The sequence below is a fragment of the Oncorhynchus mykiss genome, unplaced genomic scaffold (assembly GCF_013265735.2).
Source record: "Oncorhynchus mykiss isolate Arlee unplaced genomic scaffold, USDA_OmykA_1.1 un_scaffold_188, whole genome shotgun sequence".
Taxonomy (NCBI): domain Eukaryota; kingdom Metazoa; phylum Chordata; class Actinopteri; order Salmoniformes; family Salmonidae; genus Oncorhynchus; species Oncorhynchus mykiss.
This window is the reverse complement of record NW_023493674.1, coordinates 462,700-478,149: the sequence shown is the minus strand read 5'-3', so window position 1 is coordinate 478,149 and position 15,450 is coordinate 462,700. Positions and strand designations below refer to the sequence as shown.

The window sequence follows — 15,450 nt, the reverse complement described above, 5'->3', positions numbered from 1 at the left end:
ACACTGCTTGTAATGTCTATATGCTGTCTTCTTATACATGTACCACCTAACAGGATTTAGTTTTATTTTGTGTATGTGTGAGTTCAGTTTAGTTCTGTCCTCTAAATTGGCCATCCCATTCAACAGTACAATGAATGTCAATTTTTGTATTGCTGTCTTTATAAAAAAATATAATAACATAAGACCTGGATGATATATCACACACAGTCAGACAGAGAGTATCTCAGGGATACCTTACCAACCAAGGGAAACAACCAGACACTCGTCCAGTCTGATTTAGCTTCTCAGTGTTAATCATTCTCTTTTCTCACTATGGTCAACAAACAGCTGACCACCAAAATGCTGATAACATTGTAAAAGAGAAGAGAGAATGTGACAAAAGAGAGAGGGTCATTTTTTTTTAACTAGGCAAGGAAGTTGTGACGAAATTCTGATTTACAATGACAGCCTACCGAGGAACAGTGGGTTAACTGCCTTGTTCAGGGGCAGAACAACAGATGGGGATTCGAGCCAGCAACCTTTCAGTTACTGGCTCAATGCTCTAACCAGAGGGCTACCTGCCACCCAGGCTCAGGTAAGAGGGGACTCAGTAGAGAGAATATGAGACAGAAGTTCGATATCTCAGAGCACTTAGACAGAAGTTCGATATCTCAGAGCACTTAGACAGAAGTTCGATATCTCAGAGCACTTAGACAGAAGTTCGATATCTCAGAGCACTTAGACAGAAGTTCGATATCTCAGAGCACTTAGACAGAAGTTCGATATCTCAGAGCACTGAGACAGAAGTTCGATATCTCAGAGCACTTAGACAGAAGTTCGATATCACAAAGCACTTAGACAGAAGTTCGATATCTCAGAGCACTTAGACAGAAGTTTGATATCTCAGAGCACTTAGACAGAAGTTCGATATCTCAGAGCACTTAGACAGAAGTTCGATATCTCAGAGCACTTAGACAGAAGTTCGATATCTCAGAGCACTTAGACAGAAGTTCGATATCTCAGAGCACTTAGACAGAAGTTCGATATCTCAGAGCACTTAGACAGAAGTTCGATATCTCAGAGCACTTAGACAGAAGTTCGATATCTCAGAGCACTTAGACAGAAGTTCGATATCTCAGAGCACTTAGACAGAAGTTCGATATCTCAGAGCACTTAGACAGAAGTTCGATATCTCAGAGCACTTACCCAGAAGAGGAAGTTGAACATGAACATCAGGTATTTGATACATTTGATTCCTCCTACGACTCCCATGGTAAAATACAGCACAGGTCTGGTGGTGGAGAGAAATGTCCCAGACAAGTCTAGTCGGAGTTAAACCTGCGGTTCCCAGAGAAGTCTAGTCGGAGTTAAACCGACGGTTCCCAGAGAAGTCGAGTCACACAGAGTTAAACCGACGGTTCCCAGAGAAGTCTAGTCAGAGTTAAACCTGCGGTTCCCAGAGAAGTCTCGTCAGAGTTAAACCTACGGTTCCCAGAGAAGTCTCGTCAGAGTTAAACCTACGGTTCCCAGAGAAGTCTAGTCAGAGTTAAACCTGCGGTTCCCAGAGAAGTCTAGTCAGAGTTAAACCTACAGTTCCCAGAGAAGTCTCGTCAGAGTTAAACCTGCGGTTCCCAGAGAAGTCTAGTCAGAGTTAAACCTACCGTTCCCAGAGAAGTCTAGTCAGAGTTAAACCTACCGTTCCCAGAGAAGTCGAGTCACACAGAGTTAAACCTGCGGTTCCCAGAGAAGTCTCGTCAGAGTTAAACCTACGGTTCCCAGAGAAGTCTAGTCAGAGTTAAACCTGCGGTTCCCAGAGAAGTCTAGTCAGAGTTAAACCTGTGGAAAGAAACCTGTGAATGAACACGAAGGAGAGAGGTCTGTGGAGAATTCCTGAGCCACACCCTCCAACCTCACTTGTTCTTTGTTAGTCAGTCAGTCAAGCAGGAAGGGAGGGGCTCGACTAAAGCTTACAACAAGCTCTACGCAGACGCAAGATTCTGAGTGTTGCAATGTTGTTTTTCCTCGTACCTGCATTCAACATACCTTTCTTACTACCTGAAAGAGACATATCATTCCTTCCTCAGCCATGGGGGCAGGATTTCGCTTGGTTCCTTGATCTGATCTATAGATTATACACAGTGCCTTCGGAAAGTATTCAGACCCCTTGACCTTTTCCACATTCTGTTACGTTACAGCCTTATTGTCACGGATCCTTCCAGAACGTTCATCACACACACCTGTCCCCTATTCCCACTGATTAGTACTTGTATAAGTGGTGCCCTTTGGTTTCTATTGGGCTGTTGATTATTGTTACTATGTCCGTTGGTGCGTGTGAGTACCTGTGCTGTGTGTTTTGGGCTTTCGTGCCATTGTGGATTGTGCAGATGATTACGGGTCTGGTCCCGTATGTTAATCATTGTGCAGATGATTACGGGTCTCGTCCCGTGTGTTAAACATTGGGCGCTTGTGTTATTTATTTGAGGTATTCCTCGCTCTTTTGTTTTGGGTTTCTACCCTGTGTTTTGTTACGTGTTTGTTTGGTCTTCGACTTAATCAATTTTAGAATAAGGCTGTAACGTACCAAAATGTGGAAAAAGTTAAGGAGTCAAAAAGTCAAGGAGTCTGAGTCTGGCTCTAACCAACTGTGCAATTTTTAAGTAATAAAAAGGTATTGGGTGAACAATAGATAAGTAAAGAAATAAAAAGGTATTAGAATCTACCCAAAAAGGTATTTTGTTTAGAAGTAATAACTATTGTGAAATGGTAGAACCGGCTGTAGTCTATTGGACCAGACCATCACATAGAGATGAAGGCCTTGTTTCTATTGGACCAGACCATCACATGGATATGAAGGCCTTGTTTCTATTGGACCAGACCATCACATGTAGATGAAGGCCTTGTTTCTATTGGACCAGACTTTCACATGTAGATGAAGGCCTTGTTTCTATTGGACCAGACCATCACATAGAGATGAAGGCCTTGTTTCTATTGGACCAGGCCATTTATATAGGATCAGATCATCAGACTGTGTAGAGTGTCTCCATCTAGTGGTGGAAATAGAACACTGCAGGTCAGATGTACCAGTTATGGTGATGATGAGGCAGAGGAGGAGCTTGTTGACTCCAATAGTTCTCTGATTTACTACTGGATGTGCAGGTTTTTGTTCCAGCCCTGCTCTAGAAAACCTGATTTTAAGTTCATTTGGATTTTTTCATTTCACATCCATTAAGACTAAAATAATCCTCAACTTGTTTTTATATCTTTCAATATGTTTTTTAAATGTTATTTTCTAAAGCATTGAATGACTGTATTTCATTGTTTTACACAGTTTCCTGTCTCACACCCAGACTTTTGACATTCTGCTACGTATTGCTGTAAGGATCGTCGTCGGGAGAAAGAGAGGAGGACCAAGATGCAGCGTGGTAAGTGTTCATATTAAAACGGGTTTAATGAACACTGAAACAAAACACGACAAACGAACAGTCCTGAACGGTGCAACAAAACACAGAACAGAAAATAAACACCCACAACCAAAATGTGGAAAACAGGCTGCCTAAGTATGATTCTCAATCAGAGACAACGAACGACACCTGCCTCTGATTGAGAACCATACCAGGCCCAACACATAGAAATATAACAACCTAGAAAAACAAACATAGACTGCCCACCCCAACTCACGCCCTGACCATACTAAAACAAAGACAAAACAAAGGAACTAAGGTCAGAACGTGACGATTGCACTTACAAAAGTCATCTTAATCAGAAAACATTTAATGCACCTGTTTAAAAAAGAGTCAAATAAATGGAAACCATATACATATTGGATGTGTATAAGCCATTTGTAACTTTTCTTTTACACAAAATATAGTCATCTCTAAGTATCGTGTCATTACCACCACAACAAGCAAATTACATGATAATAACCTTTTCAGAAGTTTATGTACTTGGTTACCATGGATATGAATAGAGACAGTGGAGAACATGGTTACCATGGATATGAATAGAGACAGTGGAGAACATGGTTACCATGGATATGAATAGTGACAGTGGAGAACATGGTTACCATGGATATGAATAGTGACAGTGGAGAACATGGTTACCATGGATATGAATAGAGACAGTGGAGAACATGGTTACCATGGATATGAATAGTGACAGTGGAGAACATGGTTACCATGGATATGAATAGAGACAGTGGAGAACATGGTTACCATGGATATGAATAGAGACAGTGGAGAACATGGTTACCATGGATATGAATAGTGACAGTGGAGAACATGGACGTCATGGAGGGAAATTAAAATGTTGATGGTTACCATGGAGTGGAGCTGCTGCTGTGTGTCCCACTGACTGTCAGACAAATGGACTGGCTTGGTGCTCACGTGAAACATTGTCGGACAGACACCAATATGCCAGTCCTTTTGAACAGTCAGCGTGTTTGTGCTACTATGTTTAGCAGACTTAGCTAGAACATGTGAAATCAGCTCTTTTCTGGATGGGAGAAAGATTCAGTGGGAAATATTCAGTGCTTGTGTTGTCATAGTGATTAGCAGGGCTAGTTCAACCATCTGGAAACAGACACTGTGGTGTTGTCATTATGATTAGCAGGGCTAATTTAAACATTGGAAACAGACACTGTGGTGTTGTCATAGTGATTAGCAGGGCTAATTTAAACATTGGAAACAGACACTGTGGTGTTGTCATAGTGATTAGCAGGGCTAGTTTAAACATTGGAAACAGACACTGTGGTGTTGTCATAGTGATTAGCAGGGCTAGTTCAACCATCTGGAAACAGACACTGTGGTGTTGTCATTATGATTAGCAGGGCTAATTTAAACATTGGAAACAGACACTGTGGTGTTGTCATAGTGATTAGCAGGGCTAATTTAAACATTGGAAACAGACACTGTGGTGTTGTCATAGTGATTAGCAGGGCTAGTTTAAACATTGGAAACAGACACTGTGGTGTTGTCATAGTGATTAGCAGGGCTAGTTTAAACATTGGAAACAGACACTGTGGTGTTGTCATAGTGATTAGCAGGGCTAGTTTAAACATTGGAAACAGACACTGTGGTGTTGTCATAATGATTAGCAGGGCTAGTTTAAACATTGGAAACAGACACTGTGGTGTTGTCATAGTGATTAGCAGGGCTAGTTTAAACATTGGAAACAGACACTGTGGTGTTGTCATAGTGATTAGCAGGGCTAGTTTAAACATTGGAAACAGACACTGTGGTGTTGTCATAATGATTAGCAGGGCTAGTTTAAACATTGGAAACAGACACTGTGGTGTTGTCATAGTGATTAGCAGGGCTATAACATCACTATTTTCCTCTTGTGATGGTAAACACACATCTAATATGTCTGCAAATGTATTTGTCTGGTTATTTGTACTCTTAGCAGAAAATGTTACTGTTTTGAATCAGTCACTCAGTAAACGTGTACTGCTTTGTACATGAGCTCGGTAGATGAGCTTAATGTCTTGGGGGTCTGTCCTTACAGTCTACAGCTGGACACTCTCCATTGAAGACCTCTCCACAACACCAGGTTAGCAGGAAGGTCTCCATTGAAGACCTCTCCATAACACCAGGTTAGCAGGAAGGTCTCCATTGAAGACCTCTCCATAACAACAGGTTAGCAGGAAGGTCTCCATTGAAGACCTCTCCACAACACCAGGTTAGCAGGAAGGTATCCATTGAAGACCTCTCCATGACACCAGGTTAGCAGGAAGGTCTCCATTGAAGACCTCTCCATAACAACAGGTTAGCAGGAAGGTCTCCATTGAAGACCTCTCCATAACAACAGGTTAGCAGGAAGGTCTCCATTGAAGACCTCTCCACAACAACAGGTTAGCAGGAAGGTATCCATTGAAGACCTCTCCATAACAACGGGTTAGCAGGAAGGTCTCCATTGAAGACCTCTCCATAACAACGGGTTAGCAGAAAGGTCTCCATTGAAGGTAAAAGCCTGACATGGAAGATAACAATGATTAGATACGGAAACATCATGGCTGGGTGTTGTTTTCTGTTTGTTCCCCCCTTGGTGGTGACAAGTTTACCAGGGTAGCATCAATAATGACACACACACGCACACACACACTCACACACACTCTCACACACACACACACACACAAACACACACACACACACACACACACACACACACACACACACACACACACACACACACACTGTTGACCTCTAGGGGTGTGTGTGTAACTGAAGCTCTGTTCTCCCTCAGGACTCTGGAGAATCAACAACAATGTCTTTGTCTCCCTGTCACCAGCCTCTCTCTCTCTCCTTTTTCTCCAATCTCTCTTGTTTCTATTTGCCTCTCTTTCTCTCTGTTCTCCACCCACAGAAGGAACAGAAGAACAGGAGACGTGAGAAAGTCAGAGGAAGAAATCAATACACTTTCACTTCTTTGTCATAAAGCAGAGTTTCCCAAACTAGGGCTGTTGTTCTTTTCTACCCAGAAGGTCACACAACATGATAGCCTGATGACCTTCCTCTTTTCTTCCCAGAAGATCACACTTCATGATAGCCTGACGACCTTCCTCTTTTCTTCCCAGAAGATCACACTACATGATAGCCTGATGTCCTTCCTCTTTTCTTCCCAGAAGATCACACTACATGATAGCCTGATGACCTTCTTCAATACACAGAAGATCAGACAACATGACAGCCTGAGTCTTCTGAACTTCCCAATACCTTTCTGATGCATATCAGTCACTTCAAACCTCCTTCAGATTGAAATACTGTCAAAAGGACTGGCAGACTGATGTGTAGTAAATAGAATGTCAAAAGGACTGGCAGACTGATTTGTAGTAAATAGACTGTCAAAAGGACTGGCAGACTGATTGGTAGTATATAGACTGTCAAAGGGACAGGCAGACTGATTTGTATTATATAGACTGTCAAAAGGACTGACAGACTGATTTGTAGTAAATAGACTGTCAAAAGGACTGGCAGACTGATTTGTAGTATATAGACTGTCAAAAGGACTGGCAGACTGATTTGTAGTAAATAGACTGTCAAAAGGACTGGCAGACTGATTTGTAGTATATAGACTGTCAAAAGGACTGGCAGACTGATTTGTAGTAAATAGACTGTCAAAAGGACAGGCAGACTGATTTGTAGTATATAGACTGTCAAAAGGACTGGCAGACTGATTTGTAGTAAATAGACTGTCAAAAGGACAGGCAGACTGATTTGTGTTATATAGACTGTCAAAAGGACTGACAGACATATTTGTAGTAAATAGACTGTCAAAAGGACTGGCAGACTGATTTGTAGTATATAGACTGTCAAAAGGACTGGCAGACTGATTTGTAGTAAATAGACTGTCAAAAGGACTGGCAGACTGATTTGTAGTATATAGACTGTCAAAAGGACTGGCAGACTGATTTGTAGTATATAGACTGTCAAAAGGACTGGCAGACTGATTTGTAGTATATAGACTGTCAAAAGGACTGGCAGACTGATTTGTAGTATATAGACTGTCAAAAGGACAGGCAGACTGATTCGTATTATATAGACTGTCAAAATGACTGACAGACTGATTTGTAGTAAATAGACTGTCAAAAGGACTGGCAGACTGATTTGTAGTATATAGACTGTCAAAAGGACTGGCAGACTGATTTGTAGTATATAGACTGTCAAAAGGACTGACAGACTGATTTGTAGTAAATAGACTGTCAAAAGGACTGGCAGACTGATTTGTAGTATATAGACTGTCAAAAGGACTGGCAGACTGATTTGTAGTAAATAGACTGTCAAAAGGACAGGCAGACTGATTTGTAGTATATAGACTGTCAAAAGGACTGGCAGACTGATTTGTAGTAAATAGACTGTCAAAAGGACAGGCAGACTGATTTGTGTTATATAGACTGTCAAAAGGACTGACAGACATATTTGTAGTAAATAGACTGTCAAAAGGACTGGCAGACTGATTTGTAGTATATAGACTGTCAAAAGGACTGGCAGACTGATTTGTAGTAAATAGACTGTCAAAAGGACTGGCAGACTGATTTGTAGTATATAGACTGTCAAAAGGACTGGCAGACTGATTTGTAGTATATAGACTGTCAAAAGGACTGGCAGACTGATTTGTAGTATATAGACTGTCAAAAGGACTGGCAGACTGATTTTTAGTATATAGACTGTCAAAAGGACTGGCAGACTGATTTGTAAATCAAATGTTTGTTCCATTAAAATGACATCAAATTGATCAGAAATACAGTGTAGACATTGTTAATGTTGTAAATGACTATTGTAGCTGGAAACGGCTGATTTTGTATGGAATATCTACATAGGGGTACAGAGGCCCATTATCAGCAACCATCACTCCTGTGTTCCAATGGCACGTTGTGTTAGCTAATCCAAGTCTAATCATTAGAAAACCCTTTTGCAATTATGTTAGAACAGCTGAAAACTGTTGTTCTGATTAAAGAAGCAACAAAACTGGCCTTCTTTAGACTAGTTACTATGTTACTATGGTAGCGTCCTCTCTACTCATGTATAGTCATGTTACTATGGTAACGTCCTCTATACTCATGTAGAGTCATGTTACTATTGTAACCTCCTCTATACTCATGTAGAGTCATGTTACTATGGTCCTCTATACTCATGTAGAGTCATGTTACTATTGTAACCTCCTCTATACTCATGTAGAGTAATGTTACTATGGTCCTCTATGCTCATGTAAAGTCATGTTACTATGGTCCTCTATACTCATGTAGAGTCATGTTACTATTGTAACCTCCTCTATACTCATGTAGAGTAATGTTACTATGGTCCTCTATGCTCATGTAAAGTCATGTTACTATGGTCCTCTATACTCATGTAGAGTCATGTTACTATTGTAACCTCCTCTATACTCATGTAGAGTCATGTTACTATGGTCCTCTATGCTCATGTAGAGTCATGTTACTATTGTAACCTCCTCTATACTCATGTAGAGTAATGTTACTATGGTCCTCTATGCTCATGTAAAGTCATGTTACTATGGTCCTCTATACTCATGTAGAGTCATGTTACTATGGTCCTCTATACTCATGTAGAGTCATGTTACTACGGTAACGTCCTCTATACTCATGTATAGTCATGTTAGTATTATTCCTTCTTAATGCCACGTTGAAGGGTTTAGCCTGATTAAATCAACAATCATTGCAGTCAGTGGAACACCAACAGCATCCATTCTAGCCCATTTTATAAACAGGACGCGAGGCTAATCTGATTGACCGATGAAGACAGTGAGGTCAGAGCCAGGAGCCCACGACCACATCATGTAGAGTTGAGGCTATAGTTACTTTAGCATCAATCTAAGATAAAGATTAAGAAGAGTTCCCAGGAGCCGACGACCACAGCATGTAGACTTGAGGCTATAGTTACTTTAGCATCAATCCAAGATAAAGATTAAGAAGAGTTCCCAGGAGCCCACGACGACAGCATGTCAGTCAGGAAAGCAAAGGCCAGGAAAGCAAAGGCCAGCTTTTTCAAGCAGAAATTTGCATCCTGTAGCTCTAACTCCAAAAAGTTCTGGGACACTGTAAAGTCCATGGAGAACAAGAGCACCTCCTCCCAGCTGCCCACTGCACTGAGGCTAGGTAACACGGTCACCACCGATAAATCCGTGATAATCGAAAACTTCAACAAGCATTTCTCAACGGCTGGCCATGCCTTCCTCCTGGCTACTCCAACTTCGGCCAACAGCTCCGCCCCCCCCCCCGCAGCTACTCGACCAAGCCTCCCTAGCTTCTCCTTTACCCAAATCCAGATAGCAGATGTTCTGAAAGAGCTGCAAAACCTGGACCCATACAAATAAGCTGGGCTTGACAATCTGGACCCTCTATTTCTGAAACTGTCCGCCGCCATTGTCGCAACCCCTATTACCAGCCTGTTCAACCCAAGGATTGGAAAGCTGCCGCGGTCATCCCCCTCTTCAAAGGGGGAGACACCCTGGACCCAAACTGTTACAGACTTATATCCATCCTGCCCTGCCTATCTAAGGTCTTCGAAAGCCAAGTCAACAAACAGATCACTGATCATCACGAATCCCACCGTACCTTCTCCACTGTGCAATCCAGTTTCCGAGCCGGTCACGGGTGCACCTCAGCCACGCTCAAGGTACTAAACAATATCATAACCGCCATCGATAAAAGACAGTACTGTGCAGCCGTCTTTATTGACCTTGCCAAGGCTTTCGACTCTGTCAATCACCATATTCTTATCTGCAGACTCAGTTGCCTCGGTTTTTCTAATGACTGCCTTGCCTAGTTCACCAACTACTTTGCAGACAGAGTTCAGTGTGTCAAATCGGAGGGCATGTTGTCCAGTCCTCTGGCAGTCTCTATGGGGGTACCACAGGGTTCAATTCTCGGGCCGACTCTTTTCTCTGTATATATCAGTGATGTTGCTCTTGCTATTCCCTGATCCACCTCTACGCAGATGACACCATTCTGTATACTTCTGGCCCCTCTTTGGACACTGTGCTAACTAACCTCCAAATGAGCTTCAATGCCATACAACACTCCTTCCGTGGCCTCCAACTGCTCTTAAACCCTAGTAAAAACCAAATACATGCTTTTCAACCGTTTGCTGCCCGCACCCTCCCGCCTGACTAGCATCACCACCCTGGACGGTTCTGACCTAGAATATGTGGACAACTATAAATACCTAGGTGTCTTGCTAGACTGTAAACTCTCCTTCCAGACTCATATTAAACAGCTCCAAGCCAAAACCAAATCTAGAATTGGCTTTCTATTTCGCAACAAAGCCTCCTTCACTCATGCCGCCAAACTTACCCTAGTAAAACTGACTATCCTACCGATCCTCGTCTTTGGTGATGTCATCTACAAAATAGCTTCCAATACTCTACTCAGCAAACTGGATGCAGTCTATCACAGTGCCATCCGTTTTGTCACCAAAGCCCCATATACCAACCACCACTGTGACCTGTATGCTCTAGTCGGCTGGCCTTCGCTACATATTCATCGCCAGACCTGATGGCTCCAGGTCATCTATAAGTCTATGCTAGGTAAAGCTCCGCCTTATCTCAGCTCACTGGTCACGATAACAACACCCACCCGTAGCACACGTTCCAGCAGGTATATCTCACTGGTCATCCCCAAAGCCAACCCCAAAGCCAACACAGTGCTAATGATCATCTTTATTCTAGTTTGCTGAAATATTCGCTGATCAGAACATTTTGTTAGCATGTTAAACAAGCGTACCTCTGACCTAAAGCCTGTGACTTGTCTGATAATCAATCAATGTGATTTTGTTTGACTGAATCTCTGTCTGTATATTTGGTTACTTGATCTCTGGCTGGACAGGTGGAAGAGGTAACTCATCTATCACTGATTAGAAACATCTAGCATGCTATAATGTAGCCTAAATCACTGATCAGAAACATTTAGCATGGTATAATATAGCCTAAATCACTGATCAGAAACATTAGCATGCTATAATGTTGCCTAAATCACTGATTAGAAACATCTAGCATGCTATAATGTAGCCTAAATCACTGATCAGAAACATTTAGCATGCTATAATGTAGCCTAAATCACTGATCAGAAACATTAGCATGCTATAATGTAGCCTAAATCACTGATCAGAAACATTTAGCATGGTATAATATAGCCTAAATCACTGATCAGAAACATTAGCATGCTATAATGTTGCCTAAATCACTGATTAGAAACATCTAGCATGCTATAATGTAGCCTAAATCACTGATCAGAAACATTTAGCATGCTATAATGTAGCCTAAATCACTGATCAGAAACATTAGCATGCTATAATGTAGCCTAAATCACTGATCAGAAACATCTAGCATGCAATAATGTAGCCTAAATCACTGATCAGAAACATTTAGCATGCTATAATGTAGCCTAAATCACTGATCAGAAACATTTAGCATGGTATAATGTTGCCTAAATCACTGATTAGAAACATCTAGCATGCTATAATGTAGCCTAAATCACTGATCAGAAACATCTAGCATGCTATAATGTAGCCTAAATCACTGATCAGAAACATCTAGCATGCTATAATGTAGCCTAAATCACTGATTAGAAACATCTAGCATGCTATAATGTAGCCTAAATCACTGATCAGAAACATTAGCATGCTATAATGTAGCCTAAATCACTGATCAGAAACATCTAGCATGCTATAATGTAGCCTAAATCACTGATCAGAAACATCTAGCATGCTATAATGTAGCCTAAATCACTGATTAGAAACATCTAGCATGCTATAATGTAGCCTAAATCACTGATCAGAAACATTAGCATGCTATAATGTAGCCTAAATCAAGTGTATTATTTATTGATTGACTCATGTAGTAGCTTTATATAGCCTTATATAGAGGCTATTTTCCTATCATCCCAGTCCCACTGAAACCCACAATTCTGACTCCTGTCTCACTTGAAAATTCCTAACTTTATTCTGTAATCCAAAATGTGCATCATCAAAGCACGTCAAAATACCACTATAACGTTTCCTCTGTGCTGTCTGATACTGCTGCCCATATGAGAGCGTCGGTAGAGAATGTGTGATCAACAAGCGGTATGGCAGTAGGCCTAGATATGGAAATACATTCAAACAGAGTTGGTCCCTGTTAAGATACCTTGATATGTAAACAATTTCCTCTCTTCATCTCCACGTTATTCATGAGCTGATCTGCTATCTGTATAATCATCAACTCGATTTTGTCAAATAGGAGATATTCTGTAATTCGTTGGTGGTTATCTAGCAACTTCGGTCATGTGACCTTTGATTCACTATCAGTTACAAAGTTTGTATGATTGGACAACACAATAGCCTAATCTGGGTGCGCTCTGTGTCGAGAGAGCATAGGCCCACTGCTGAAAGGCACTGAATTCCTTGAGGAACATGATAACGGTTTTAACATGGTCTTTTTTTCCGGTATCAAGCAAACACTATCGGCAGCGTATCTTGCTGCCGACTTGAGCGGACTCCAAGCAGGGGCAGTTCGTTTCACGTCTCAGGCCCTCGGCCTGTGCAGCGAGAGGGCGGATTTAACCGTTTGAGAGAGTAGTGAATGTGCTTCTATAAAAGCAAATCCGTGAGGCATAGCCGGGGGACGCAGGCGAACATAACGAACAAACCAGTGTTCAAGATTCCACTCGTTGGTGAAGAGGCAGGCGCTGATAGAACTGTCAGATCAAGAATATAAGCGTTCTGACCTTTGATCTACGCTAGGAGCAATATTTTGATGTTGAGCCATAATTGATTTTCTTTATTAGAAAATATATATTTTTGTTATTGACTTTTCAAATGAGAATAAATGTCCGAGGTCCGGACCGAGGTGTCCTCATTTGTAGTCAGGCCAACCGCAGTATTCAGTCATAACGAGTTGCATTGAGTGAGACTCACCCAGAAGACGAAGTTGAAGACGAACAACAGATATTTGACGCAAGTCTCTCCTCCCGTCAGTAGCGCCATGGTCCGTCTGTCTGTCTGTCAGATGAAGAGATGTAGACGTCTATAATACTGTTATAAAAGCTGTATAATAATGTTGTTGATTCCGGTCAGTTGGGCGAATGGAAGTTGATGAAGTCTTCAGCCCCCTTTGTCTCTGCTGTCTGTGTGCTGTGCGTGGTGGTGCCTATATAGAGGCGCACAGCACTCCCACCTCAGACACAAATTGTCTGCCACTTTTTTCTTTCTCTCTCTCTCTCTTTCTCTTTCTCTTTCTTTCTCTTTCATTCTTTTTTTCTTTAGGTTTTTTATTGTCAATATACAGAATATGAACAACTAGTCAGATTTGAGTCCTATAGATTTAGTCAGGTTGTTACTCAACACGGTATATGTGTGTGTGAGGCTGAGGTGATTCACTCTGACAAGGCATACTGTTAATTACAGGTCAGATCAGCCTCTCTGTAAATTACAGGTCAGATCAGCCTCTCTCTGGCTCTTTGCTTAGTCTGAGTCCTGACACACACACACCCATACACACATGCACGGATAGAGGGTCAGAGAAGCAGGGACAGAGGGACAGTGTCCAGAACAATGGTTCCTGTTGTGTCCAGAGAGTCTGTCTTCCCACTGCACTGTGATACACATACCACACATAGCCCGTCCTTTGTGTGTGTATTACTGTAATCATGGACCAGGTTTAGCCTGCACCATTGACGATGATGATTGCGATGGCTGCCTCGTATCTGTGAGCAGTGCAGGTTGAATGTTGGTGTGTGTGTGTAACGGTGTGTGTGTAGGGGTGTGTGTGTAGGGGTGTGTGTGTTTGTGTATAGGGGTGTGTGTGTGTAGGGGTGTGTGTGTAGCGGTGTGTGTGTTTGTGTATAGGGGTGTGTGTGTAGTGGTGTGTGTGTAGTGGTGTGTAGCAGTGTGTGTGTAGTGGTGTAGGGGTGTGTGTAGTGGTGTGTCTGTTTGTGTATAGGGGTGTTTGTGTATAGGGGTGTGTGTTTGTGTATAGGAGTGTGTGTATGTGTGTGTATGTGTAGTGGTGTGTGTATGTGTAGTGGTGTGTGTGTGTGTGTCGGGGTGTGTGTGCAGCAGTGTGTGTGTAGTGGTGTATGTGTAGTGGTGTGTGTGTGTAGGGGTGTGTGTATGTGTAGTGGTGTGTGTATGTGTAGTGGTGTGTGTGTGTAGGGGTGTGTATGTAGGGGTGTATGTGTAGTGGTGTGAGTGTGTGTAGTGGTGTATGTGTAGTGGTGTGTGTGTTTGTGTATAGGGGTGTGTGTGTAGGGGTGTGTGTGTAGCGGTGTGTGTGTAGTGGTGTATGTGTAGTGGTGTGTGTGTGTGTAGTGGTGTGTGTATGTGTAGTGGTGTGTGTATGTGTAGTGGTGTGTGTGTGTAGTGGTGTGTGTATGTGTAGTGGTGTATGTGTAGTGGTGTGTGTGTGTGTAGTGGTGTGTGTATGTGTAGTGGTGTATGTGTAGGGGGTTGTGTGTAGGGGTGTGTGTGCGTAGTGGTGTGTGTGGTGGTGTGTGTAGTGGTCTGTGTGTGTAGGGGTGTGTGTGTAGTGGTGTGTGTGTAGGGGTGTGTGTTGTGGTGTGTGTGTGTAGGTGCGTGTGTAGGGGTGCATGTGTAGCGGTGTGTGTCGGTGTGTGTGTCGGTGTGTGTGTATAGTGGTGTGTGTCGGTGTGTGTGTCGGTGTGTGTGTATAGTGGTGTGTGTCGGTGTGTGTGTAGGGGTGTGTGTAGGGGTGTGTAGGGGTGTGTGTCGGTGTGTGTGTATAGTGGTGTGTGTGTAGGGGTGTGTGTGTAGGGGTGTGTGTAGGGGTGTGTGTGTAGGGGTGTGTGTAGGGGTGTGTGTGTAGGGGTGTGTGTGTAGTGGTGTGTGTCGGTGTGTGTGTAGGGGTGTGTGTGTAGGGGTGTGTGTGTCGGTGTGTGTGTATAGTGGTGTGTGTGTAGGGGTGTGTGTGTCGGTGTGTGTGTATAGTGGTGTGTGTGTAGGGGTGTGTGTGTAGGGGTGTGTGTAG

General features: G+C 42.6%; 1 protein-coding gene across 2 annotated transcripts in view; it reads right to left on the bottom strand.

The window, feature by feature from the left end:
• LOC118936628 (CD9 antigen-like) overlaps positions 1–13,641 on the bottom strand; it is a 36,152-nt gene extending 22,511 nt beyond the window's left edge. Inside the window, exon 1 of one of the 2 annotated variants that reach the window (XM_036972623.1) lies at positions 13,383–13,641. In XM_036972623.1, the coding sequence (XP_036828518.1) occupies positions 13,383–13,451 (69 nt within the window). In that variant the 5' untranslated portion in view covers positions 13,452–13,641. Of the gene's footprint in view, positions 1–1,185; positions 1,672–13,382 lie in introns of those variants that run through there. The other variant, XM_036972624.1, reaches the window with a different exon arrangement.
• Positions 13,642–15,450: the final 1,809 nt, after the last annotated feature.